Source organism: Ceratotherium simum, chromosome 29 (assembly GCF_057802395.1).
Source record: "Ceratotherium simum simum isolate JZ-2026a chromosome 29, ASM5780239v1, whole genome shotgun sequence".
In the NCBI taxonomy this organism is placed as follows: domain Eukaryota; kingdom Metazoa; phylum Chordata; class Mammalia; order Perissodactyla; family Rhinocerotidae; genus Ceratotherium; species Ceratotherium simum.
This window is the reverse complement of record NC_141928.1, coordinates 9255446-9282266: the sequence shown is the minus strand read 5'-3', so window position 1 is coordinate 9282266 and position 26821 is coordinate 9255446. Positions and strand designations below refer to the sequence as shown.

Below are 26821 nucleotides of genomic sequence, written 5' to 3'. Positions count from 1 at the left end.
TGAACAAGCACATGGACACTCGTCCCACTGGCCAGCAGAGCAATTACAGACGTGGCTTTGAGGTCAGACGGACTTGGTTCAGATCTCAGCTCTGCCTCTTGAAAAGTCACTTTCTCCTCTCTACGTCTGAGGTTTTCTCGTCAGTAAAAATGAGGACATGGTACGTGCAGAGCCTTGAGCATGGCCCGACGGTTCATTAGTGCTCAGTGCACGCTCACTGTTACTGCTGTCATCTCCACCTACATCTTCCCTGTCCTCAGCTTCTTGATGAAGCAGGAGTCATGCCCATTTCAGAGACGAGAACACTGAGGCTCTAGAGAAACAAAATGGCCTCCTTGGCATCTCACAGTGAAGGGGCAGAGATCAGGTGCTCCTTGCAGGACTGAACGCACCTCCCAGAAAGCGAGGACCCTTCCCCACCCTCCTTCCTGCTTCTCTTCACAGCTTCCTCCCCTCCCTCCACTTCTCCCCTTAACTTGTTCTGTCCCACCCTGTGGGGAATGGCAGAGAGCATCGTGGAGGGTTTTTAGCCCGTTCAGGAGTGTGGTGACCAAGAAGGTCTGCAGAGAGCAGCTGGCATCAGTCACTCCAGGAAAGAGGCCGTGCAGTGTGGCAGAGGCCTTGGGTGACCTAAGGTCCAAGCCTGGCTCCGCCACTTCTCAGTGTGGTGACCTCTGCAAGTTGCTGGAGTTTCTTCCTCTGTGCAGTGGACATGTTATTTCCCCCAAATGAGGCAGGTGTGAAGGTTAACGATGACTCCTGGAGATCACCTGGTACAGAGCCTGGCACAGAACAGGTGCTCAGGTGTCTAGGCCCCCTCCCTTTCTTCTCAGGATGCAGCTGAACTAGCTCATGGGCCAGACTCTCGAACTTTGCCAGAATCTAGGTTGGGCTAGATTCTGATACTGGGCTAGATACACCAGGCTGGATGGGGTTTGTGCGTTCATTCTTGCATTGCGGGGGGTGAGCAGGCATGAGAGGCTTCCCAGGTACCCCAGTGGAAGCCTGTTTTAGGGCACAGACATCTGGCTCTGATCTTTTCTGGAGGTCATCTTTCCCCAAAGACCCATCTTTCCCCAGCCAAGGAAGTGTGGTGATCTCAGATTGGTGACGTCTGGGGGGCACTCCTCGAGGACAGAAGCCAGGCCTGATGACCCCTCAGTGCCCAGTGCCCAGCACAAGGCCTGGTCCAAGGGACCATCAGCAACTGTTGAAAGACTGAGTATATGTCTCAATACCCAAGGAGCATCTAGCCCTGAAATCAGTGATTCCTACACTTCTCATTTGGGGCCTGGAGATGGGGAAAGACTGAAGCCTCTGGGTTTTCTCCACCTTTTGCAGATCACCTCACAACCCTGCCCCACGTGCAGAAGTACCTGAAGTCCGTACGCTACATCGAAGAGCTCCAGAAGTTTGTGGAAGACGACAACTACAAGTAAGTGCTGGCTTTCTAGCCTGGCCCTTGTTGGGACGAGTGAATCACCACCTGCAGGGCTCACGGAAGGTCACACAGCAGCACCCTCACGCCAGCACACACGAGCACATGGGCGTAATGTGACCTCTGACCCCAGAGAGCCTGCAGTGGTGCTGCCTGAGCATCTCCTCCCACAAGCCCTGCCCCAGCCCGACGGCCGCATGGTTCTGAGGAAGGTGTTTTGTGAACTTCTCAGCTTGGCTTCCCCAAATTGCGTGGGTAGTGTGAATTAGGACTCCATAGCTATGCATGGTGCAGGCTGTGTGCCCAGGGGTCTCACGAGCGACCCCCCCCCCACTCATGGCACTGGGTGGAAGGGCAGCTTTCTAGCCATGTCTCCAGGCCAGCAGACAGTGTTCTCCAAAAGCCTGTTGCATGGACGAGACAGCTCCTTGTGGTCCCAGCTTTCTGCAGGGTACTCACCAGCAGGCGCCCCATCCCCATCCCATGCAGCCCTTATGGAGTAGACCTAGTTCCCATGAAGACCTCTGCGGGCCCTGTGGCCTCGTCTTCCACACACCCTGCTCTAGCTTTCGGTTCTTCATTTGCAGCACCTGGGAATTTATCCAGCATTTCTATGTATTTAGAGGGAGAAGGAGCATTTTCCATATCAACTCTGTCTGCCATATTGATTGGATATCCTCTTGGCTCATTTTAAGCTTGAGGTCAAGTAAAAGCCTCAGTACTTTCTCATATGACCTGATATTTCAAGGCAAGTCTCAGCCATCTTATAATTGATCATTTACCCACTAGATGTCAACTTTACCTCTTTAAATCTCATCTTACTGATTGCTTCCAGTATACCATGATTCCTTCGAATCCTGTTATCTAACATATTTTTTATCTTTTCCAGTTTTGTATCTGAAAATTTGATCAGCTTGATTACTTAGTCTTCATCTAAGTCGTTGAAAACTGTAGAAAACTGTGGCCACTAGAGATACCCCTGAGGTTACCCCCGATTCGCTCACCAGGACCTTGCGAATGGCTGTTCAAAGAGCTCCACATCTGGCCAGCTCTACAGTAGTGGTTTTCAGCCCTGACTGTGAATCAGAGTCACCTGGGAAGCCTCTGACCATCCAGATGTCTGGGGTGGAGACTGTGAATTTGTATTTTTTAAAGCTCCCTTGGTGGTTCTGATGATTGGCCATCTTTGGGAACATAAGACATAATGTCTTTAGTTTTATTGTATAACATTTTGTTAAAATAGAATATAATATGAAATTTTGATGTATTACATAGTAGTAACAATAGATGAAGGCCAGAGATTACCATTAAAATTATGTTTTCGGGGCCAGCCCTGTGGCGTAGTGGTTAAGTTCACGTGCTCTGCTTTGGTGGCCTGGGCTTCACAGGTTCGGATCCTGGGCGTGGACCTACACACTGCTTATCAAGCCATGCTGTGGCAGGCATCCAACATATGAAGTAGAGGAAGATGGGCACGGGCGTTAGCCCAGGGCCAATCTTCCTCAGCAAAAAGAGGAGGATTGGCAACAGATGTTAGCTCAGGGCTAATCTTTTCCTCACCAAAAAAAAAAAAAATTATGTTTGCCACAAATTGAGCTCATTTTACTTACAAAGCGTTTGCTCTTCCTGAAAAGAGTAGCCCGGAGTATGAAATTATTCCCACTTAGGTTCTGGGATAATATTTTCCATTCGTGTGCCAGCAGTGCGATTAAAGAGACAGTAGTTTTTCATTAACGCTGATATCCTTTAAGGAGAAAAATGGTCTATAAATACTTCTGACCATGAGATAATCCTTGGACAAGCTGCAGATCCTGAGTAATTACTCCTTCCGTTCTGAAGGACATTGAACACCCCCAGCACTTAATGCTGAACAGTCATCTTGGAGTTTACAAAGGCTCTTTGTTGTGGTCCAAGCAGACAAACCCAGGGAGGAAGCCTGTGTCCTTGCCCCCCAGCCTAGACCGTTGAGGGGGTCCCTTCTCAGGGAGGCCCTGCCTCTGAGTGACACAGGGCTTGTGATTCTGCTTGAGTAACCCACACTCCATGGCCCAACTCATGCCCAGAGACCTGCTCTCCGCCCCAAATGACGCAGAGGCTTAGTTATTACCTTGAGGACATTGCATTTCTAACACCCTGCCCCCATCTGCTTTGGAGACATTGTGCCAAGGCGCCCAACCTGTGCTTTGTTTTTCTCAGCCCTTAGTCTATTCTATTTTATTTAAGAAAAATTACCCAAATTCCCATCACCTAGGAAGCATGACCATTTGCATTAAATAAACATAATTTTGGACATTTTTCTATGCATAGAAAGTGCGTACATACATAGAGAAGGGTGGGCATATGGATGGGTGGAAGGATAGAATTTATTAAAATTGGATCATACTACACTTGCTATTTTTAATTGAAAGTATTAACTTTAATTTTATTTTGATTTAACCAGAAAAGGAACTGAATTAAAACGTAAGGAATTGCTGCTCGTCAATTAAATATTTCTCCACCACAAGAGATATTATTTCCTAAAAGAGCCTTCTAAGATTAACAAAAGAGGTCAGGAAAAACATTCAGAGGTTTGAGTGCGTTAAGTTCTGTTTTAACTAGATTTCCCTTGTGATCAGGGTCAGTTGACTCTGGATAATTAAGATGAGAACATTAGCGCTCTCCCCCTTCCTTCACCTCCCCTTCACCATCTTCCAATTTTTGTTAGTTATATTAATATTACTATGTAGTCCAAGTTTATAACATACACATCATGTTCAGGAATCATAATTCCTACTGTTTAATGTTTTTAAACAGATAGATTCAATTCTTACCACCTGTTGTTTCTCCACAGCTTCTCCATTCCTAGAGTCTTTATTTTAAATCAATTCCTTATTTAGCTGGATTTCGTCATGACGTAGGTTTTCGCAAGTCCTGCATGCTCTGATTTCTTTCACAAGAGCTTCCCTGTCTGACTTGCTAGACGGGCTCCTTTGCGTCTCTCTCCCGGGACTTGCAGACCCTGTTCCATTGCCTTCTGGCATTGGATGTTGCTGGAGAGAAGTCGCAAGCCAGTGTGACCCTCTCCTCTTGTGAGTGACTTGTTTTGTCCACCTGGTGCATGAGGAAGTCCTTGAAGTCCAATAGCTTAACAAGAAGAATGCCTCAGAGGGGAGGGTTCGTTACCAAATTTCCCTGGAACATGGTGTGCTCTTTCTTCATTTCGGAGGAATTCTTTTGGTTTATATCTTTGACTACTTCTTCTGTGCCATTTCTTGGCTTGTCTCATTTGGGGATTCCAGGAATCCGCGTGTTGGATTCTCCATCTTTTTCATCAGCAGTCGCCAGGATGATCTGTATTCATTCAGTCCTCTCTTGTTTTAGTCCTTGATTTGTTCCTCTAGGCCTCCAGTCTCCCTTTCCATCTTACTCCTTGGTGTTATCATCTCATTTTTCAGGTCTTGTTTTATCAACTCGGGTTCTGAATAGGTTGTTATACAGCTCCAAGCACTTGGGGGGATTTCCTTGTGTTCCCAGGGCCTGCCTTCTGGGCTGAGCAGTCTGGGCAATGCTCTAGTCCTTCCTCTCTCCTTTATTCGTGAGAGGATGTTTGCTAGGTCGCTGTACCATTTCTTTTCATCTTGCTCCATTGGAGAGGTTCCATGTGGCTATTCCATGGCTCAGATGGAGGGAGGTGACATCTGACCCACTGCCGTGGTGTGTGTGATGGGCTGGCTTTCCTCCTGCTGTGCTGCGAAGTCCAGGGGTTCTCTGTCTTTCCCCTCTTCTCTAGCCTGGGGGTTGCAGAGCTCAGGCTCCATGGAGGCAGGGAGCAAGCAGTCAGTTTTAGATATGGGGGCTCTATTAAAAGGCCTACATCAGGGTTTCCTCCACTTAGTTGAGGGCTGTATCCCATTCCAGAAAGGGATACCTTAAGGTTTCAAATCGCGCCCCCATGGAGCCTTCATTTCCATCAGAGTATCCACTATGCTCTCCACCCATCCCACCCATTGCTTCCAAGCATCTGGAGCCACTCAGAAGAGGGAAAGGTAAGGACTCCCACTCAGACCTACTGAGAAGTCTCAGAGGGCAAGATAGGATCCGTGCCGTGTTACAACTCTTGGTCAGACTTCAGAATCCTCTTTCGTTTCTTGGCTGCAAGTTTCTGAATTTCATGGCTTCAGTTCATGCCCCTTCCCTTGTTGAGCAGCAGCTGGTGAGTTCTTTTCCTCCTAAGCCTTTATAATTGTTTGTAGGTTTTGTTGGGAGAGGGAGAGTCTGTCATCTGGCTTCACTCTGTCATTTTCACCCAGAAGTTCTTAATCAATGCTTTAAAAAAATAATGATAATATTGAGGTGCCAATTCTCATAACGTGTCCATTGCCTCGTGCCTGTCTGGGGGCATCTGAGAGGGAGTGCAGTGTAATAATTAAAAACTCCAGTTTAGGAGGCCGGATCTGTGGCCTAGTGGTTAAGTTTGGCATGCTCTGCTTCGGCGGCCTGGGTTCGCAGGTTCAGTTCCTGGGTGCAGACCTCCACCACTCATCGGTGGCCATGCTGTGGCAGTGACCCACATACAAAATAGAGGAAGATTGGCACAGATGTTAGCTCAGGGTAAATCTTCCTCAAGCAAAAAGAGGAAGATTGGCAACAGATGTTAGCTCAGGGTGAATCTTCCTGAGCAAAAAAAACAAAAACAAAAAACTCCAGTTTGGGGTCAGATAGTCCTGGGTTTGATCCCCTGCTCTGCCACTTGCCAGCCCTGTGAATTTGGGGAAGCCACTTAACTTCGCTACTCCTCAGTTTTCTCATCTGTAAGATGGGATAATAAACATCCCTAGTTCATGAGAATGAACGTTGTTGAGAATGAACACATTTGTGCTTGGCAGACAATGGGCCATAATTACTGTTTTTACTGTGCCTTCCTTAACCATTATTTCTTGGTCATGGAAATCCCCTGGGGACCTTGGGGGGAAGTGGCTGTCATCTGGAGCAGACCTTGAAGTATTCATGGGTTCCGTGACTATAATAGCCCTTAACAGCAATGCACTTTCCCAGTTCCAAACGTATACATATTCACTTCCTCTCTGATACACCAGAGCCTGCTGATCTTGTGAAAATCTTTGTTTTCAGACTGTCGCTCAGAATCGAACCTGGAAGCAGCTCTCCAAGACTAGTCTCTTCCAAGGAAGATCTTGCAGGTATCGTAGCCACCTCAAGTGGGGACAAACCCACTAAGAGCCCAGACGTGGCTGTCAGGGTCGGCCTTGACTGTGGAGCCAAGGGGCACAGTTGAGAGTACAGGTTGGCAGACTCAGCTGTCCCTGCGCACAGCTCTCCCACACCAGCCTGCCCAGGTTCCTGATCACATGGGGCCCCTGGAAGAGCTTGGGACCCAACAGCCCCAAGAGAGGCAAGATCAGAGCCCCAAGGTGGGAGCATGCACAGGGTAGAGAAAACCCCAGGATCTTCTCTGGGTCACCTGGACCCTTTTTATCAGGCCTACTGCCCAGGCTCGGATGACATGCCTTGGAGGGGTGCACAGGATGCCAGGGTATTTGGTGTCACCAGACACAGATGGCTCACCTTCCTGGAGCATCAGTTTTATTCGCATATTTGGGACACACACACACAGTGTCCCTAGTGATTAAGGGCCCAGGCTTTGAAGTCACACTGGAGCTGTGCTGTTTTCTAGCTTTGTCACTTTACCTCTCTGATCTTCAGCCACAAGATGGAGGTAATACTAGCACTCACCTGATGGGTTGTTGTGATGCCTGGGCAAGTTCATGCCTGTAAAGCGCTCTGCGCCTGGGGGCACATTGGGAAAATGCCCGTGGTGTTAGCTGCTTCGTCCTTGTTACTGTCACGGTTTCCTTCCATCAGTATTCCAACCAACTCTCAGTGACTGGGGCTGATCTCTGCTGCTGCCTGGGGAGGGACTGGATTGGGGGCAGGGGTCCAACTGTACTTCCTCCTCCTGTTTGAGTTTGGGTCACACCAATCTTGGACAAGCAACTTTACCCCTCTGGGCCTTGGTTTCCTTACCTGTAAAATGGGGATAATAAAACTTCCATCCCAGGATCATTGGAAAGTCAAAATTGAAATGATATTCGGAAGGCACTCAGGGTAGAGTCTGATGTGCAACGAGTGTTGGGTGCGGGGGTGGCTGTTGCAAACTGCTGCCTGGTGTTTTGCCACCCCCCAGCCTGTTGACCAACTCAAGCCACTCTCTCCACTGTCTGGAGCCAGGCCAGTGCAGCAGGAGCGTCTCCTGTGGGCACGGACGCAGAGCCCACAAGAGCAGTGTTGCAACCTCTCACTAGGCCTGCCAAGCAAGGACTCTGCCCTGACTCCCAAGTTTTCAACAGGCTCCTCATCTTTTCCAGCCTCTCCTGGCTCCATTGTGCAGGCTGGACCCTGCCCCTAGCACCCCTGGAGGCCCGGTAACTTAGCAGAGGGAGACGCTGGTGGATCCACAGAGCCTTGGAGGTGCTGCTGTCCACACCTCAAGAGACAGAGCCTGGCCTAAGCTTGATTTCCACAGGGTTCCATGAGCCCAATCTTAAAATATCTTCTGCACTCTCCTCCCAAATCCTCTGCCTTCCACACATGACAGATGACCCACTAGCCAAGGTGACCAGAAGGAAAGCTCCTGGTGCTGGTCTTGTCTCTGCCTTCTCAGCTCTTTCCCTGTTCTAGAATGCCTTCCCCCTCTCGGTCAGCAGTGTTCCTTTCAGATGCTCGGGTCACTTACATCTGACCTGTGTGTGTGCGTGTGTGTGGAGTGGAGGCAGACGTTCCATCAGAGGGCTGGAGGAAATGGCAGCAGGATTGTAAAGCAATTGTGTAGGGCCACAGAAGGAGCAATAGGAACCACTCACCGTTCAAGACTCTTTAAGAGATAATGCCAGAATTCTGGAGCAGAGAGTGGGCTCAAATACAAAAGTGTTCTGCCCTTCTGAATCTCCTCCAAATTAGTTTGAATAAGAGATCTTTGCAGCCTTAGCTGGTTAATGTGCCTTAACAGGATGACCACATCTCTGGCCTTCCCCAGGTGCCGAGAAGTCTCCATGGCCACACTTGCTTTCTACCCTCCAGACAGTGCTGGAGGATTCATCTCCCATTGCCCCTTCTTGCCCCCAGCCCAGGGCCCCCAGGGACCACCAGCTCCCCCTGCTAGGCTGGTGGGCTGTAGACCGGAAGCCAGGCTCAGAAAGCTAGCACTGCTGATTGGGGCCCTCAAGAACTGGGCCACTCACCGAGCCCTGGGGCAGGAAAGGAGGAGCTGCATTTACTTTTGACCCCTGCCTATAAAGGGAATCAGTGCCCAGGAACCAGGACCCAGCCCCTCGCCTAGCCTCCTCAAGGTGCAGCCAGACTCTCCTTCCATCATCCACCATCACCTCCACTGAGCTCTTTTTACTAGCCGTGTGAAACCAGAACCCAGCAGGTTAACTAACCTCCAGCATCAGTCAGAATCCTGGCAGGAAACAGAATTGCCTCTGGATGGCTCACACGAAGAGACTTAACGAAGGTGAAATGGGAATAGGAGTAAATATTTCACATAAAGAATGGTGAGGGACCCAGCCCCTCTAGGCTGCAAGACCTGAGGAAGAAAACGTGTTACCACCTCCAGCAATTGCTGAGTCACAGCATGGTCAACTTGGCAGGGGCTGTGGTCGTAGAGGGTGAAGCAGGAGGGAGTGGGGAAGAAGAAATACTCTGACCTCTCTCTCCTCCCCCCACACCCCATCTGCTGCTGGAGCCAAACCCAGCTGGCAGCCTGGGGTGAGGGAGCCAAGAGATGCCTCTCGGGGTCAGCCTCCCAGGGCACCGAGCAGGCCAAAGAATGGATCTGAGGGGTCGAACAGCATACCCACCAAGCCTCAATTTCTCCGTTTTCAAAGCGAGCATAATAATACTTCCCTCACAGGGTTGTGGGAATTTATTGAGATCACGTGTGTAAAACGCTTAGCACATTGCCTGACACACAGAACGCACTCATCAACTATGACTTTATTAGGACGATGTTATTATCGTCAATATTACGACTCCGCCTCTGTCACTGAATCAGCCTCCAGGTTTTAGCAGAACCTCACTTCCTCAGGGAAGCCTTTCTTCCCTTGCTCTCCCCACCCCTTCCCACCCCTCCCCACCCGGTGAGGCCGCCTGTCACACCAGGGGTTGGCAAACTGCGGCCCATTCTGCCCTGGCCCTGTTTTTGTATTGGATCACAGCCACACCCATCCGTTGCCTTACTGTCGGTGGCTGCTTTCATGCTGCAATGGCAGTTGAGTGGCTGGGACAAAGACCCTGTGGCCTGCAAAACCTAATAATAGTCACTATCTGGCCTTTTACAGAAAGCTCATACCCTCTCGCAGCCCTCTGTACTTCTAGCACTTCCCTCTATGGTAATTAGACAGATGTCTGTGCTTAGTTGTCCCCTGTCTGCCTGCCCCACCGGGCTGAAAGCCCCCTGGGGTAAGGACCCCGTCTGCCATTCCCAGAGCCCAGCACACCAGAGCTGGATAAATTCCCCTGGTTGCCTGCCCTTGTCCCTTCAGCCCCGGCCTCTGAGCTCCTTGCTGGGTCCCGTGGGCACCCGGTTCCTGGAGGCGGCTCCAGAGAGGGCTGGCTGCTGACTCCGCACTCCCTTCCAGAGAAGTGCTGATGCCGGCAGTTTTCGCACAGTAGAGCAAGCCCCGGCTACAGGAGTGTTTTCCACCAATTTTCCAAATCCTGGCTCCAGCCCTGGAAGCAGGATGTTAAGGTTTTCATTGATCACCAGAGGGCCTGGGAGTGCCTGGAAGGCTTCAGACCCACTTAGTGGTCCTGGCTTCCCACCCACAGCCTCAGATGACAGAGAGGCGAGTGCTGCTGCAGCCGTGGGATAGCCAAGGGGTCCCGTGGAGGGCGGGACCAGAGGGGCAGCTCCAGGGAGGCCTTCCCCTGTCTGGCAGTTAGACTGGGCTGCGTGGCAGGAGCCCAAACAGACGTGGGGACAGGAATATGCCTCTTGCAGTCCCAGGAATGGGAAGAACGCGGCTCCCCTCAGCTCCTCAGGAGGGAGTGTAAGCTACGGCTCTGGGCTCTCTTTCCAGCGGTCAGGCACCCTCACACCTGTCAGGGAAAGGCCCCAAGGCACCTTCATTCACTTAAGACTTACACGCCAAGCATCCACTGTGAGCCAGGAACCCAGTGGGACAAGGCAAAGACCTGGTCTCCTGGAGCTTACAGTTTAGTGGGGGAGAGAGGCAGCTAAAGCCACCAGCGGGCAAGGCGTGGCCTGTCAAGGAGCCAGAAGCAGGCCCTGTGAGTTCCCTGACCCTTCTCTGTGGCTGCGCGCGCTTCTCTAACCAGCTCTCCTTGGGCACTGGAGACCCTGCCTCCAGCGTTAGAGGTAGCCCTGGTCTCCATCTCTCCGAGGCCTCTGTCAGTGTCAAAGTGGTGCTGAGCTGAGGCTGTGCCCCTTGTGTCTGCACTGGTCCCCGCGCCCCACAGAGAGCTGCCCCCACTCTCCACCCCTGGGGAGGGGCTATGCCAGCAGTTCCACACCGACAAATAGACTGTGAGAAAAGAAATGGAGAAACCTTCTCAGTTTCTGGTCTGTGGAGAAAAAAGGCCAGGAATGCCACGTTTTTAATTCCCCCCCTGTATGTAATGTTTAGTTTATATAAATGAACTAATATTTTCCTGGAGAGCAAAAATCATAAAGAACGTTGACCCCCAGAGAGGGCAAGTAATGTTTATGTGTGCCTTGGAACTGGTGAAGACATTTCCAGATTTTGTTAGCACCCCCTCCACGTGACTTAACCAACTGACAGGTTTTCTCTGAAGATTCCTTGGAAGCAAAGCAAGTCCATGGAAAATCTCAGCCTGGGCCTCAGGTTTCTGTACTCGTACCTTCTGGACTGCTCTCTGACATGCCTTCTTGTCTTCCTTGTTTTACTGCCTAGTGGGCAAATGCTCTGCTTTGGAGTTGGGCAGACCTGAGTTTAGAGCCTGGCTCCAGCACTTCTTAGCTGTGGGACCCTGGGCAGTCGGCTTAACTCTCTGAGCCTCAGTGGTCTTACTGGTGAAGCGGGAACAGGAATAAATGCTTCACGTAGGCTCACTTCACAGGGCCGAGGCTGTGCCGGAAGAACCCTGAGCACAGTGCCTGGCACACGCTCTCCACTCAGGAGTGTTAGCCTGTGGCCCTCACAGGCAGGCTCTAGTGCTGTCTGGATGGAGGGACAGTGTGACGCAGCCAACGGAGCACTGGACAGGGAGCCAGGGGGCCCTCATCTCTGCTCCAGCTTACCTCTCACCAGCTGTGCCAGGTGTTACAGCCGCATAACCAGTCACCCCAGAACCTCGTGGCACAAAATGACCATTTTATTACACACATAGATTCTGCCAGTCAGGAATTCAGACAGGGCACAGCTGGGGTGGCTTGTCTCTGCTCCACAAAATCTGGGGCCTCAGCTGGAAAGCTCACAGGCTGAGAGGGGCTCGATGGCTGGGGGCTGGAATCGTCTGGACGTGCTTGGTGCTGGCTGTTGGCTGGGACTGCAGCAGGGGTGGAACATGTATGTACATGTGGCCTCCTGTGTGGTCTAGACTTCCTCACCATGTGGCAGCCTCAGGGTCCTCAAACTGTTACGTGGCAGTGTTCCCCCAGAGCGGATGTCCCAAGAGCAGGTTGGAAGCTGCATCGCGGTGTCTGTGTGGCACCCCTTGGAAGTCATGTAGCCCCACTTTCACCACACTCTGTAAGTCAAGGCAGTCACAAAGGCCTGCTCAGGTCCAAGGAGAGGGAACGTAGACCTGACCACTCAACAGGAGCAGTGTCAGAGAATTTGTGGACATGTGTTAAAACCACCACACCAGCTGGTTCGCGGTAGGGAAACAGAGGCTTGAAGATGATGATGATAATATAATAACAATGATGGCAGCTCTTTCCAGGTGTTCACTTGGTGACCCTCACACGTACACTGTGAGATGGGGGACAATATCTCTATTCTATATGTGAAGGTGCTGGGGCGCTTACCCCACCTCATCTCATGCATTGCTAAGCCTGGGAGTCTGGACCGGTCACTCTTATATCCAACATGTGGAAGAAGCAGAATGCACCTGAGGCCCCCAGAGTGCTCTGGGCTCTGTCCCCAACGTCTCTTGCGTCTATGCAGTGCAGTAAGCACCCTGCTTTGGATGACAACCTTGGCACATCCATGATTTTCCTATGGATACTTTGAGTCACACAGTGTCCCAACTTGGTCCCTTAGAAGGCTGGTTCTTTGTAAGAATCAGAACTCCAAACCAGATTTGGCATTAAATCTTCCCTCACCCAACTGGGGTGCTTCAGGCCTGACTGCTTGTGGTGGGAGAGCGGGGGTGCCTGGCCCTTCTCCCTCCCCAAACACGTCCCCACTTCCCTCGGCTTGCTGACTGCAAAGGACTGGAGGGAAGGACACAGTCTTAGTGGTGCGTGCTGCTGTGTGGGGCGTGGGTGCCAAGACATGATGTCAGCGTGGTGGCAGTTGATAACGCTGACACTTCCTCTCACGGGCACTTCTTCGGTTTTTCAGAGATCCTGCAGGTCCCTTGACCTGGGCAGATGCAAATCCATTCTGGGAGCCACTGCAGCCCCTTCCATGGCCCCTCAGAGTCTGTGGCCACTGCGTGCTTCTTGCTGCTTGGGTCCCCTCAAGCCCTCAGCTCCATGCCAGGTCTCCTCACAGGGGGCCACCTCGGTTCATGGGAGGCCACACTCTTCCCTGTCCTGGCGGATCCACGAGTTCAGCTAACTCTAGTGTAGTCACTGCTGTCCTCTGGTCATGGCCATGTTGGCCCCAGGCCTGAGTAAGGCTCTGGGAGTCTCCTGGGTCTCCCAACTGCTGGGGACATGTTCCAAGCTCCTCAAGTGGTCTGTGGAGACCCCCTCACTGTGGTTGAGTAGAAGAAGAGAGCACCCCATGGGTGAGGAGTAGGGACTCCCCCTCCACATGCTCTTTTCTCTGCCCTAGCTGAGGGGCCCAAGGGCTGAGAAGCCGGTTTTCTCCCATTCACTCTGGAAGTTCTCGTCTGCTTTGTTCTAGAAGTGTCCCATCTTAGTAGCCTGTTACGTCAAGGTCAAGCAGACGAGCCAAGACTCAAACCTCCTGCCCTACTGTGGCCCAGCTCCTCCAGAGGCAACAATGGCTTCCCCGGCATTCCTTGCTCCCTTTGGCCTGGGAATCTGGGCCTTCTGATTCCAAGGAGGAAGCACCTGGGCCTCACCACAGTTGAAGAGTGATCAGATGCCATTTCTCAGAAAGAAATGAACCAGGGCATTCTGAGTGATGTATGAGATAGATCTTGGCTTCCAGTAAGGACCCTGAGAGCTGCATGTATGGGAAGCAAAGAATGTGTGTGAATGTAAAAGTGACTAGCTCCCAGGCTCGGCTGTGAAACCTGGCCAGAGAAGGGTTTCAACACAAACAGACTTTCCGTGCAGAGGGGCCCTGTGTCCTGGAGTGCTGCACGGCGCTGGCAGACCCAGCGAGGGCCTGAATCCCTGGTCTGGGAACAGGCTCTCAGCGTGCGCAGAAAAGAAGCCGAGAGACACGGAGCCCCCTTCAAACTGGGTGAAAGTACGCCCTGTGCACCAGACGCTCGGACGGCACTTCCTAGAGCTCCGGATCGTGGCAGTTGTCATTCCCTTCTCCGGTGAGGAACCAGAGGCTCGGCAGGCTGAGGAGACTGGACCATGAGCTCCGGGCTTGGCCCCACAGAGGCTGGACTGGAACACAAGTCTTGTGACTCCAAGTTGAGTGGTCCCCCCCTGCCACAGCTGCCTCCCATTAATTTCCGATGTGTGAGATTTGGAAGGCACCCTCGTGAGCAGCAGCAGGGCTGCCAGACTGCTGAATTCGGGCAGTGCTGACCCAGGGCAGGGCCGCTCAGATGCTGCTGGAAACCCGTGGGAACAAGGCTTCCAATCCCAGCTGCGTGTCCTCCTCCTTGGCAGAGCTGGCTTCTCTGCAGCCGTGAGCACTGCACCTGGCCCTGCAGCACACTCGGCCAGCACTCTGACTTCTTGCCTAGTCCTGCTCTGGGCACTGGGAACACGGCCACTGCCTCCCAGAGCTGGTGTCTCCTGGGGAGGTGGACAGTCAACCGGAAATCACACACAATTCCTTAGTTACAAACGGACGGGCTCTGTGAAGGCAAGATGCACGCTGGTGGAGAGCAAGTGATGGAGGCCCTGACCCAGGAGGATGGGGGTTAACGCCCTCTTCACGAGGGCTCTGTAAAACACTGGGCCCTGTATCTCAGTGAAAGCCCTCACTGTTGTCCAATTTAACTCTGAAGATGGGAGAAGATTAGCAGTTCTTTCCTTCCATTTTTCTCTCTCCTCCTGAGGGAAACATACAGGATGAACAGGAGGTCATTTCTGGGGCATTTCAGGCTTGTCTCCTATGGTCCACGTGGGTGGACAGAAGAGGATGCTGGCTCCTGGCAAATGTTCTGGCTCTGGCTGGCCGACCAAGGTGGCAGACTAAGCCCCCCCAGTTTGCTCTCCCTAGAGACCCAAAGCAGAGGAAAGGGGACAATTGCTGGGTGTTCCAGCCCCAAAGATGGGTGCTGCCTGCACAAGGCCACCTCTGAGAGGGAAGAAGTGACAGCTGAGACCAGGGGCTTTTGAGATCAGGAGAATAGTGCATCGCTTCTGAGACGCCTTCCTTTAGAATTACAAATGAAGATCACTTTCCTCCTGCATCTAAAATGATAATTTTCTCAAATATTTGTTCTATTGACCCTGGTTTTACACAATTCTTTTCAGCCTCTCTCTTCTCATCCCAGAGACACTGGTTTTCCCCCGCATTCTGTCCCAGGCCCACCTTCTTCTCACTGAGCTGACAGCCCTGGATAATCTCACCCACTCCCAGGGCTCCATGCCCCCTTGTGTTGACAAGTCCTACACATCTGTCCCTAGCCGCCGTCTGTCTCCTGAGCACCACACCCATCTCCCCAATGGCCTCCAGACATCAGTCCCAAACTGAACTTCTGATCAGCCCCCAAGCCTGCTCCCTAAGTGAACAGCATGGGGCTCCAACTGAGGGTTACCCCAGGTCCCCTCCTGCCACACGCCTGCTGGTCCACCTCCTAGACACCTCTCGTCTACATCTCTCCTTCCCAGCCTGTGGTCTTGGCCACATCCATATGCTTTCCAGCCAGACTGAGCTTTCTAGGGTGCGAATCTGAGCATAGCACTGCCCCTCCTATAAATCTCCACACATTCCCCTCATTAAACTCTAGGCTCCTCACAAGGCCCCTCAGCTCCAGCTGGGTCCCCCGCGCACACACGTTCCTCACCCTCAGCTCTTCAGCCAGGCTGGCTCTCTGCAGTTTCTCTAGTAGGTTCTGCCATCTGTCATTTCAGGGTTTTTGTGCATGTTGCTCCTTCTACATATGCTGCTGCCTCTGCTGGAACTCTTGTGCCAGCCTGAATGTCAGACCCTCTAGGTCCTCTCTGACTTTCCCTTGTTCTCTCTGACTGCTCACTGCTCCACTGCTCCCTACTCCCCAGCAGCTCACCCTGGCAAGCCCCTTAACCCTTCTGACCTCAGGCTCCACATTGTAACCTTGTGATAACACCAGTGCCTGTGAGGCAGTGTTATTGTGAGGCTTATGTAGGATCCTGTGTACAAAACATTTAGCAGTTTCTGGCACCTTGTAGATGCTTGATGAACTTCAGCCATTATCATTACCACCGTCTTTATTGTTGTGGTGGTTATACTATTGGTGTAGTGATTGCTATTACCATATTTATTATTATTTTTCTCCTATCAAAGCATGTGTCTCTCCTGGGTGTAGTTATCTGGTTACTTGTCTCTCTTCCCCACTTGACTGTAAACTCCATGAAGGCAGAACATCAGCTCTCTGATTCAGTGGGGCTGTCCAGGACCTGGCCCGAGGGCTGGCACAGGCTCAGGAAACATCTGTGGCAAGAAGGAGGGAGGGATGCTGTATCATTTCCTCCTCACAGGGAGGCCGCCAGGTCAGATCACTGTTCCTGTTTTACAGATGTAGAATTCAGGCTCAGAGGTGTGAGGTGACTTGCCCAAGGTCACTCAGCCTGCAGTAGCAGATACCAGTGGAGCCCAGGCCTGTCTGCCTCCGGATCCTGAGCTCTTTGCTGTTGCCATTCATCATCCTTCATCCAGTCCACTCCAAAGCCGCTATTAGAAGGCCCTGTGCTCTTTTCTCTTCCAATCAATGACTGGTCTGTTGGGCAGCATGTTGGTTTCTTGAGAGAAATGTAATGAAAACCAGATTTTTTTTAACATGATATCTCGTTCCCCACAGAGACTGTCAGTTCTCATATGTTCCAATAAAACTGCTAAAGAAACAGCCACTTAAAGAGCTTTAAAGATTATTCATGGAAAAATTATGCTGAGGAAAAATAGAGCAGTCCTCTGAGATAGTCAAGCCACATGGTCAGTTTTTCCAGCTGTTCGTGCCATATCGGGCCGGGCAGTGGGACCACACTCTGCTAAGCGAGGCCAGAGCCCCAGCTCGTTATCACCGCCCCCAGCCCTGCCCCTGCCCCAAGGACATGGAGAAACAAACTTGCCAGCTGCCTAGCTCAGAAACAGTCCCCCAAAACATGTGTCCTTGGTGCTGTCACGTGGTGGCCACCCCAGGCTTGGTGGGGTAGGAACGTGAGGCCTTTCAGTAGCCGAGAGTGTTACTCACTGGCAGAGAGGCCACCCCCATCCCTAGGTCCCAGCTGAATGGAAATTCTTCTGCTTCAGCATCAGACCCAAGCTGTTGATCAGCAATACAGGGGATGGGAGTGCCTGAGACCCAGGGCACCCAGAGCAGCATCAGCTTTGATGCTGGGCCCAGGGAGAACACAGCCTCTTCTGCTTGGGCCCCTCACCCTTCCCTCAGCTGGGCTGAGGGGCATCTGAGGCCAGGCATGCCTCCCAAAGCCGTGCAGAGCAGCAAAAAGTGGGGGCAGATCCACGCCTTGTCCTTGAGGGAGAATCAGAGCTGAGAGGAAGAGACCACAGGCAAGTCCGGAGGCTTCGGAGAGGCTGAATGTGGAGATCACAGGCGGCATGCAGGAACCACATGGAGACAGGTAGGAAAGGGACTCGATCAGGAGTGAGCAGGAAGGCCGAGGAAATTGCCAGAAGAGCCTCCGAGTGTCCAGCTCTCGCTGCACACACAGCTGGTTAAGGGAATAAACCCAGCACCCCTCATGACCTGGTGTGCCTCTGAGCATCCCTTTAAAATGGCGACAATGGTACCACCTGCATAGAAGTCAATGCGGTAGCACGTTGAAGTGTTTATACAAGCCTGGCACTCAGCTAGTGCTCAATAGACGTTAGTCCCCTTCACCTTCCCTTCCTCAAGAGTAGCAGTCGGACCTTATCCATCACATATTTCCTGGAGGAAGTGCCTCTTGCTTATCAGGTCACTTCAAATGTGTCACTGTGTTCCTTCTTCCTCAGGTTTTCACCAATGCCTGACCTTTGAACTGCTGGAGCTCCTCCCCCAGGATAGTGGTGTACCCTGGGTTCAAGTGCCGCGTGTAGTAAATAGAGAAACCCTGGCTTCCTTACCTGTAACACGGGGCTGCTAAGAGTACCCACCTCGTGGATGCAGCACAGGCACACAGCACGGTGCCAGGCGCGCAACATTCAGCCATAACTGTCACCATTATCATTAGTACGACAACACCAGGGAGTCGAGTTCCAGTTCAAGCCACAGGGGCAGGAGCAATGCGAGTTGACCTTTACAAAATACTTTCTGAACCCAGAGTGGGAGCCAGAGTGACTCAGGCAGTGAGACTAATCCCGCGTACATGCCGCTGATAAACAAGGCCGAGTCCACCCTCCGCATGGATTCCTTTATTGAGCAATATGTGCAAAACAAAAACAAGGCAGGACGGCTTCCATTCTTCCTTTTCCTCTCTGGAGCAACTGCGTGAGACATTTCCTCCCGGACAGAGCCTGCTTTCATTCCGGCGTTTTGAGCAGTTCTTCACTGGGGCACGTGTCAGAATCACCTCGAGAGCAATGCCCAGACCCTCCTGAGGCCAGCAAAACCAGAACCTCCAGGGATGGGCCCAAGAAACTCTGTTTCTCACACACTCTCCAGATGATTCTGATATATTCCTTGGTTAAGAATTACAACCTCAAAGAAGCTGATGACAGCATGGAACCCCTCACCAGGAAAATGCACACATACACAAAGCTTAGATACAATTTCAGTATCTCCAGACATTCCTCAGAGGCCTTCCATGGACCTCTCTGGGGTGGTGAAGTCCAGGCCATGCCTCTCTGACTTCATTATTATGAATTGGTCTTCAGAGCCCTGTTCTTGAGACGTCATATGTGGGCTGGAATCGAGACCTCAGACAGCTGCCTCTCTCTCTCCTGCCACCAGGCCAGATCACCAGACAGCCACGCGGAGAGGCCCTGTGGTGTTGTGGGGCCTCCTTGTTAAGGTTCCTTGGGCTGCAAACAACAGAAACAGACTCTGGCTGGCCTCAACCAAAAGGGAAACCGTTGACTCATGGAATCCAGGGAGAGCTGAGCAGCCAGGCCAGGGAAGGACTGGGAGGCCCTGGGCTTCGGGAACAACTGGAACAGGACTCCCTTCCACCCTGCTTTTTGCCTCACTCTGTGAGCCTCTGTCACTACAGACCCGCTTCCTTCTTCACGAGAAGGGAAACATGGCCGTCGACAGTGTCTAGGTTGTATTTCTCATCCAACAAAAAGAGATTGTCCTCAAATATATTCTAGTCTCAAATCGGAAAATCCTGGGGAAGGTGTCTACCCCTAGCCAGGACCAGGGGCAAGGCCACATTAGTGACCCCATTCGTGGGAGGGGAGATTCCTGGAGAAGGTGCTGGGCAGGTGGTCCCAGGTGTCCACTCCATGAATTCGCAGGCCTAGACTTGAAAATGATTCCTGTGCCAACCAACTCCCTGTCTTCGATGCCTAACCTCCTGAGCTCCTGCTTCCCTACCTGTGAATTAACACTAATAATAGAGTCCTCCAAGGGGTGTTATGTGGGTTAAATGTGAAGGTATTGCAGGGCTGCAGCAGGACACAGACGGCACACTCAAATGGGGTGACCGGAGGAGAGTTTCAGAACGGGGCTATTTACAAAGACGTGGGCAGGGTGTAGGGGAACCCCAAGGGACAGCACAGCACCCCATGGCTAGAAATAGTGGGGTCCTGTAACAGCCCCCAGGCCTGCAGGAGTACAGGGAGGCAGTGGTTACCAAATCCAGAGTAGAGAGGTTTGAGAAGACTGCTGCCTCTCGGGAGTGGCCCCACAGGAGAGAGCTGGAGGAAGCAGTACCCCAGCCTCGCTCTCCTCCCTTCCCCCAGTCTCTGACCAGGGCTCCCCATTGGCCTGACCTGCAGGGAGCAAGAAGGGAGGGAGCCCACTGACCTAGGCCCCGTGCACAGCATGGAGAAAGGTGCAGGACGGATCTGGAGGGCAAACGGAAGATTCCAGCACAGCTTCTAGCACGGCACCTGGCACGGAGTAGGTGTCCAGTAGTTTTAAAGTATTCTCATTTTAAATAATGAAATATTTAATACATAGAGAATATCCCTTGTACCCACCACCCATATTTAACAGAAGTAACATTTTGCCATATTTGCTTTATATTTTTCAAGTAATTAACATCACAGAAAAAGCAAAAGTCCGTCTCACCCATCCTTTCCTTTCTTCCTGAGAGAAGTACTTCTGTCCTGGTACCGCTCTGTGTCATTCTTGTGCAGGTGTTTGTATTTTACTGCATATGTACTGTAGGGGAGGAAGAAATTTTCCTCTACCCTTCTAGGTTCTTCTCACTCATCTAAAAATTAAGTTGAGGGCCGGCCCCGTGGCTTAGTGGTTAAGTGCACGCACTCCGCTACTGGCAGCCCGGGTTTATATCCCGGGCACACACTGATGCACCGCTTCTCTGGCCATGCTGAGGCCGCGTCCCACATACAGCAACTAGAAGGATGTGCAACTATGACATACAACTATCTACTGGGGCTTTGGGGGAAAAAAAAATAAGGAGGAGGATTGGCAATAGATGTTAGCTCAGAGCCGGTCTTCCTCAGCAAAAAGAGGAGGATTAGCACAGATGTTAGCTCAGGGGTGATCTTCCTCACCAAAAAAATAAAATAAAAATTAAGTTGACTTGAGACGGATTAAGAGGAGAAAATCAAATTTAATTGTGTACCTACAGGAACCCACATATGTGACAGGGTCAGAGACAAAAAGGGTAAAACAAGGTATATATGCCATCTTGGGCTAAGGAATGAGATAGGGGCCTAAGGCTTCGTAGGGGAGGAGGGCAATTCACAGGATGATAAGAAGAGCAGATGTCCAGTAATTAGAGGTTTGCCCTGCCATACAGATAGGTCATAAAAATTTATTTCTGGTAATAACTCTTATTATGAGCAAGGCCCCCAATTTAAATTCTTTAAGGGAGGGATAAAGGTTTCTTTTGAGCCCACAGGGTCTTGATTGCCTTTAGCTCAAAGTATTCCACGTGCCAAAGTGTCACATCTTGGGGAGGCCTGTTCTGAACCCCTTCAATACCTATATATAAGCATATATACTACTGTTTTGTATGTTTTTTAAACTTTACATAAATAACATCATGCCATCAACATAAACATTCTTTTGCAACTTGCTCTTTCTACTTAGCATGTATTTCTATGACTAGTCCATATTGGGACCTGTATATCCAGTTTTTTTCATTTTTTTCTGCTCTGTAGAATTTGTTGAGTGAACAGACCACAACTCATTTATCCATTTCCCTACTGAGGGGCATGTAGGTTGTTTCCACATTGAATATCCTTGTAAATGTGTCTCCTTGTGCATCTATGCAGGAGTTTCCCAAGTGTAGAGACTTAGAGTTGGAAACACCGGTCGCAAACGCATGGCATCTTCACCTTTACTCTGCATGGCTAGTTGCTTTCCAGATATTCTACACTCATATGAGCCCTGAACTAGCATTCCTGTCCCTCCACATCCTAGCCAGCACTTGATATTGTCAGGCTAATTATTTTTTTACAATCTGATGAGATGAAAATATATCTCATTTTTACTATAATTTACATTCCCATTATCATCAGTGAGGTTAGGCATCTTTCCTTATACTTGTTGTTCATTTGGGGTTCCTCTTTTGTGAATTTCCTATTTGTGTCCTTTGCCCATTTTCTCTGTGTGGTTTGTCTCTTTCTTGCTGATATTTGAAGTTTTCTATAGTTCTGAACACGAATCCTTTATTGATGATGTGGGTGGCAGATCCCTTTTCCCAGACTACAACTTGCCTTTTAATGTTGATTTTGCTGTCTTTTGTTTATTGGTTTGTTTTTGTGTGGAAATGTTTAATTTTAATGTAATCACGTTTATTCATTTTTTCCCTTTAGGGTTTGTGCATTTTGTTTCTTTCCTTTCCCCAAGGTCATAAAGATTGTCTCTTATTTTTTCCTAGTAGTTTTGCCTTTTTGCTTTTCACATTCATGGCATTAATCCACTTGTATAATATAAGGTAGGAGGACTCTAATTTCATCTTTTTCCACATGAAACCCAAATGTTCTAGCCCCATATACTGAAAAGACCCTCTCTTCCCCACTGACTTGTAACGCCACCACCATCATGAAGCAAGTTCAGGCTCTCACTTCTGATTCACTGAACTATTTCTCTATCCATGCCCCAACACCAAACTGTTTGAATTAGTATTGTTTTGTATTTTGTTCTGATATCTAGTAGGGCAAGTCCTCTACTATTCTTCTTAAGAATTGTCTTGGCTATTTTGTCCCTTTATTCTTCCTTCAGGATTTTAAGATCAACTTAAATGACTGGGTCTGGCAGGGTTTGAATACCATGCCATTGACAGTTGCAAGCAAGGAAATGACATGGCCAGCTTTTCGTTTTTCAAACACTCGTGAACCTGTTTGGGAGTTGGATTTCAGAGGATCAGACTGAAGACAGGAAGCAGATAAAGTGTGGGAACCCAGGCTTGTCAGTGGCAAGAGAGATGGGCGAGGAGGGGATGTACAAAATCTAGGAGCCTTGGTGATTGGGTATGGCAAGTGAGAAGAGAAAAGGCAAGTCACAGTCTGGGAGAAGCCAAGACAACCCCCCATTCCAGGCCAGGTGACTGAGTGACCAGCAGTGCTTCCAGCCAAGGCTGGAAATACAGGAGGAGGTTCCAGGTTCAACCTTGGCTGAGTGGAACTTGGGGTACCTTAGGAAAGTTCAGACAGAGGTATCATGCCAACAGATGGATATATAGGTCTTGGGCTCAGATAAGAAGACTGCAGTAAAGATTCAGGAGTCATCAGCATGTCTGTTGAGTCAAAATCAAATCAAAACCAGGAGCCAAAGAGGGAGGCCTGTGTCGCAAACACCAATGTGAGGGGTTGTTGGAGGATAAGGAGCCCATGGAGGAGACATTGTGACAACGATCGAAGAGGCACAGAAGAAGCAGGAGAGCGTGACATCGTGGACACATGGGAAGTGGAGTGTTTCGAGAAGGCGTGATCACTAGCATCAGATGCCAAGGGCTCTGGTGAGAAGGCCGATGAGTGCTCACCGGTTTGGCAAAAAGGAGGTCAATGGAAATGTCATTAGGCACAGAAGCCAGATTTTAGTGGCTTGAGGAGTAAGTGAGAGGGGCAGAAGCAGAGCACAGACCTCTGTTTGAAGAAATGTGACTGGCTGGGAGGAAGATCTGGGGCCAACGCACCTTATTTTACAGAAAATGAGAGACTAGAATGTGTTTCTCGGCTGGGGGAAGGGGCCAGAGAAAGGGGAAGGGGAGAGTGATGGAGTGAATTCTCAGAGGAAACAGGTCCGACTAGAGAGGAGAGATGGGCTCTGGACGGAGGAGACCGTGTTCCCCAGGCCTGGCAGGAAGGCTGGTGTGGACCGAGGTGCATTTGGTGATTGCAAGGCTAGACGTGAGAGCAATCAAACCTGACAACCACAGTTTTCTCATGGAAATAGAGAGGGGCATCATTTTAAAGCGGGGGGAGGAGTCTGTGAGTTGTGCAGGGGACTTAAGAAGAGAGGTGACATTTGGGAATAGTTGTTGAGGGGACCAGGGGAGAAAGTTATTAGGCCTAGTAGAGGGATTGGTGGTGGGGCCTTGGGGAATGAAGGAGAAGATGTGTGTGGAGTGGGGTGTGGAGCGGGGAGAGCAGTGGGCAGACAACAGCTGGAGCAGGAATTCAGAGCTCGAGATGACGTGAGTGCCCCTGCCTCGTGAACCTCCCAAAGTGCCAGAAGGGAGCTAGACTTGCTGCAGTGGACAGGCTGGGGACGGGGGTCATTATTTTGGACATTTAAATAAGCCTGATCCACGCATGCTGGAGGACATGGGAACCCTTAGGTCACTTGTGGATCTACGGCATCTTGTGGTGGAGGATCTGGAGCCCTGGCTGGCCCCTTGTGCCTCACAGGCCCTCCAGAAAAGTTCACCAGCATGGTCAGGCAGCAGCCCCTTGATTCCCTGTGTGTTTGATGTGCTTTGCGGGAAGTGGCTGAGCCCCTTTGTGGAAGCCCTGGCCCCCACTTCCAGTGTCTGGCCCAGGTAGCTACGGCTAGGCTAGCATCTGGGGTCGCCTCCCTTAAGACCTCCCTTCCCAAGCAACAGAAACTAGAGAGTACAACGGTGGTCGGGATCCTGCCCCTCAAAACATAGCTGTGGACAGGGCCGGCATGAAGGACTCTGCCTCACTCTCTGCATATGTTGCTCAGTGAGGTTTGTGGCCCAACCCCCTGGCTCTGGTGACCTGCTGGTGGCTCCATGACTGGGGCTGAGGAGGACATGGTAATATGGTAATGAAACAAGTGTGAGTGCTAACTGTGAAACTCTGCATACACTACCTCAAGACTCCTCCCAGCCACCTGCAAGGTGAGTTGAAGTATTCCCACTTTTCAGATGAGGAAACTGAGGCTCAGGGCATAAGTTAAGTAACCCATCCAAGGTCACCCAGGCAGTAACTGACAGACCTGGGGTCTGAGCCCCTGCCTACCTAGCTGTGCTCTCAGTCAGTCCACTGCCTCCCCAGTAAGCTCTCCATCCCTTTGTGTTGAATGAAGGGGTAGAGAACAGAGAGTGGCTGTAGGAGGACACAGGGGAACTCAGAAGACACACTGTTAAGTCTCAACTCTGTCACCCAGCTGGCTGGCTTCAGATAAGTCATTCCAGGGGGAAATGGGGCCAGGCTGCCGATCCTCGTGTCCATCCCCCACGTCCATCCCGGTACTCTCCTCTGTATTAGCCAGCGGGCTGCCTGGTCAGGGGGTGCCATGCGCAGCAGGACACTGGCCATCTTGACAGTTGGTTGTGAGCCCTGGACACTAATTGTACTGGAAGGGAGGGGTCAGTGTCTCACGAGCAGAAAGCCATGCCCCACCTGTGACAGCCAGGCCAGGTACCTTACCCCAAACCCTGGCCCTCCTCCTCTGAGTCTCCACAGCCCCCACCATCTCTCTCTCTCTGCTCTGTTCACAGGCCCCTCCACCGGCTCCAGTTCTGCGAGGTTCAGCCGGCGGCCCACCTGTCCTGACGCGTCTGTTGCTGGCAGCCTCCCCACACCCCCGGTCCCAAGACACAGGAAGAGCCACAGCCTGGGCAACAAGTGAGTGCCTGAGCAAGCCCCCCGCAGGCTCTGGACTGGGCTGAGCATGGGGCAGGGGCTAAAGGGCTACTGGGAATGTTTGCTCCCTGGGGCGCCCTCTTCCGTCTCATCTGGGAGTCGCTGATGAGTGCCCTTAGTATCCTGGCTGGTGCCCTCTCCTCAGGCTGGCACAGGCTCAGGAAAAGCTGGGGGTAGCTGTGGCAGCATAGCCTATGTACTGGTGATGGTATCACTGGCTCAGTAGCCGCTGGAGGAAGCATGCAGGGAAGGGCAGGGAAGCAGTGGTGGGATTCCAGAAAGCTTGCCCCCAGGCTCAATTAGTGCCTCCCTTGTGGAAAACCCCAGAGTCCAGTGGACACTGTGAGTGTCATCTGGGGCAGTGCTAGGTGTCTCGTGGCGCCTGCCAGTGGTGGGGCTCAGAGTCTCTGCTTGCCAATTGCTGCAGAAAGCCTGCGGAGCAGTGAACCTGCCGCTGTTCACCCAGCCCTGTGGGGCTGACAGCCAGGGGATATGCATGGTCCTGGGCATGGCCAGGGGCAGCCATGCTCATGTCCCCAGGGTGTTGGGCACAGGCTCCTCCTGAACAGTTGGGTCCATCCCTCCCTCCCTGCTTCCCTCTATTCCTTCCTCTCTTTCTTTCTCCCTCCCTCCCTCCCTCCCTTCCTCTGTCACTAAGACACAAACCTCAGCCAGCCTCAACCTCAGCCTATGTGCCTGTCAAGCATTACAGTTGTTCCTGCTATCTGGGAGGGCTTGATTCCACCCCCACCTCCAAAATCCGCGGATGCTCAAGTCCCTTATATAAGATGGCGTAGTATTTGCATATAACCTACACACATCCTCCTGTATACTTTAAATCATCTCTAGATTACTTATAATACCTAATACAATGTAAATGCTACATAAAGAGTTGTTATACTATATTGTTTAGGGAATAATGACAAGGAAAAAAAGTCTGTACGTGTTCAGTACAGACACAACCATCATAGGCCTTTCCATTCGTGGTTGGTTGAATCCGCGGATGCGGAACCCCGGATATGGAGGGCCGACTGTATCTCACTGAGCTCCCTGCAGGCCTCCAAGGTAGGTTATATGTATACATTGTAAGAATGAGTCCAATGAGGTTCAACGGGGTGAAGTCCCTTGCAATGTAGTAGGGTCGGAGCAAGGATTTGGACCAGGTGTGTGTGACTCCAGCACCAGATGTGCTGACTGCAGGGTCATGCTGCCCCTTCACTTGTGTGGCCCCATCACTCACAAGCACCATCTGCTCACTTGAGCCTCATACTCATCCTGGGAGACGGGCAGGGCAAGTATTGTTAGTCTCCATTTGGCAGATGGGGAAACTGAGGCTCAGAAAAAGGATGTGACTTGCCCCAGGTGACGCTGTGAGATAGGGCAGAACCTGGACTTGTGGCAAGGTTCTAGGTGGAGGCCTTTTTCCTGCAGCTGCGCCATCTGCTCAGGCCCCCAGGGCAGGTGTAACCATGGTAACTCCATAGATAAGGAGCTTTGCTTTCTCTCTTCCTTTCCATCTTCCAGTATGATGTGTCAGTTGAGTGTAGTTGAGAGTAAAAGTGCGACATTCCCATCGGAGAAAGCGAGGCACCTGCTGGACGACAGTGTCCTAGAGTCCCGCAGCCCCCGTAGGGGCCTCGCCCTCACCTCCTCCTCTGCCGTCACCAATGGACTCTCCCTAGGTAAGCGTCTCGGCCTGCACACGACAGCGGGTGGGCCACAGCCTGGCGTGTGCTCCGTG

General features: G+C 51.3%; 1 protein-coding gene across 15 annotated transcripts in view; it reads left to right on the top strand.

The window, feature by feature from the left end:
* Positions 1 to 26821, top strand: part of RALGPS1 (Ral GEF with PH domain and SH3 binding motif 1) — a 331037-nt gene that overhangs the window by 278027 nt on the left and 26189 nt on the right. For 10 of the 15 annotated variants that reach the window (XM_087419063.1, XM_087419062.1, XM_087419059.1 and 7 more), the window contains 4 exons: positions 1342 to 1435; positions 6548 to 6615; positions 24936 to 25062; positions 26605 to 26762. In XM_087419063.1, coding sequence (XP_087275189.1) covers positions 1342 to 1435; positions 6548 to 6615; positions 24936 to 25062; positions 26605 to 26762 — 447 coding nt within the window. The remainder of the gene's footprint in view (positions 1 to 1341; positions 1436 to 6547; positions 6616 to 24935; positions 25063 to 26604; positions 26763 to 26821) is intronic. The other 5 variants (XM_087419069.1, XM_087419068.1, XM_087419070.1 and 2 more) reach the window with 1 other exon arrangement.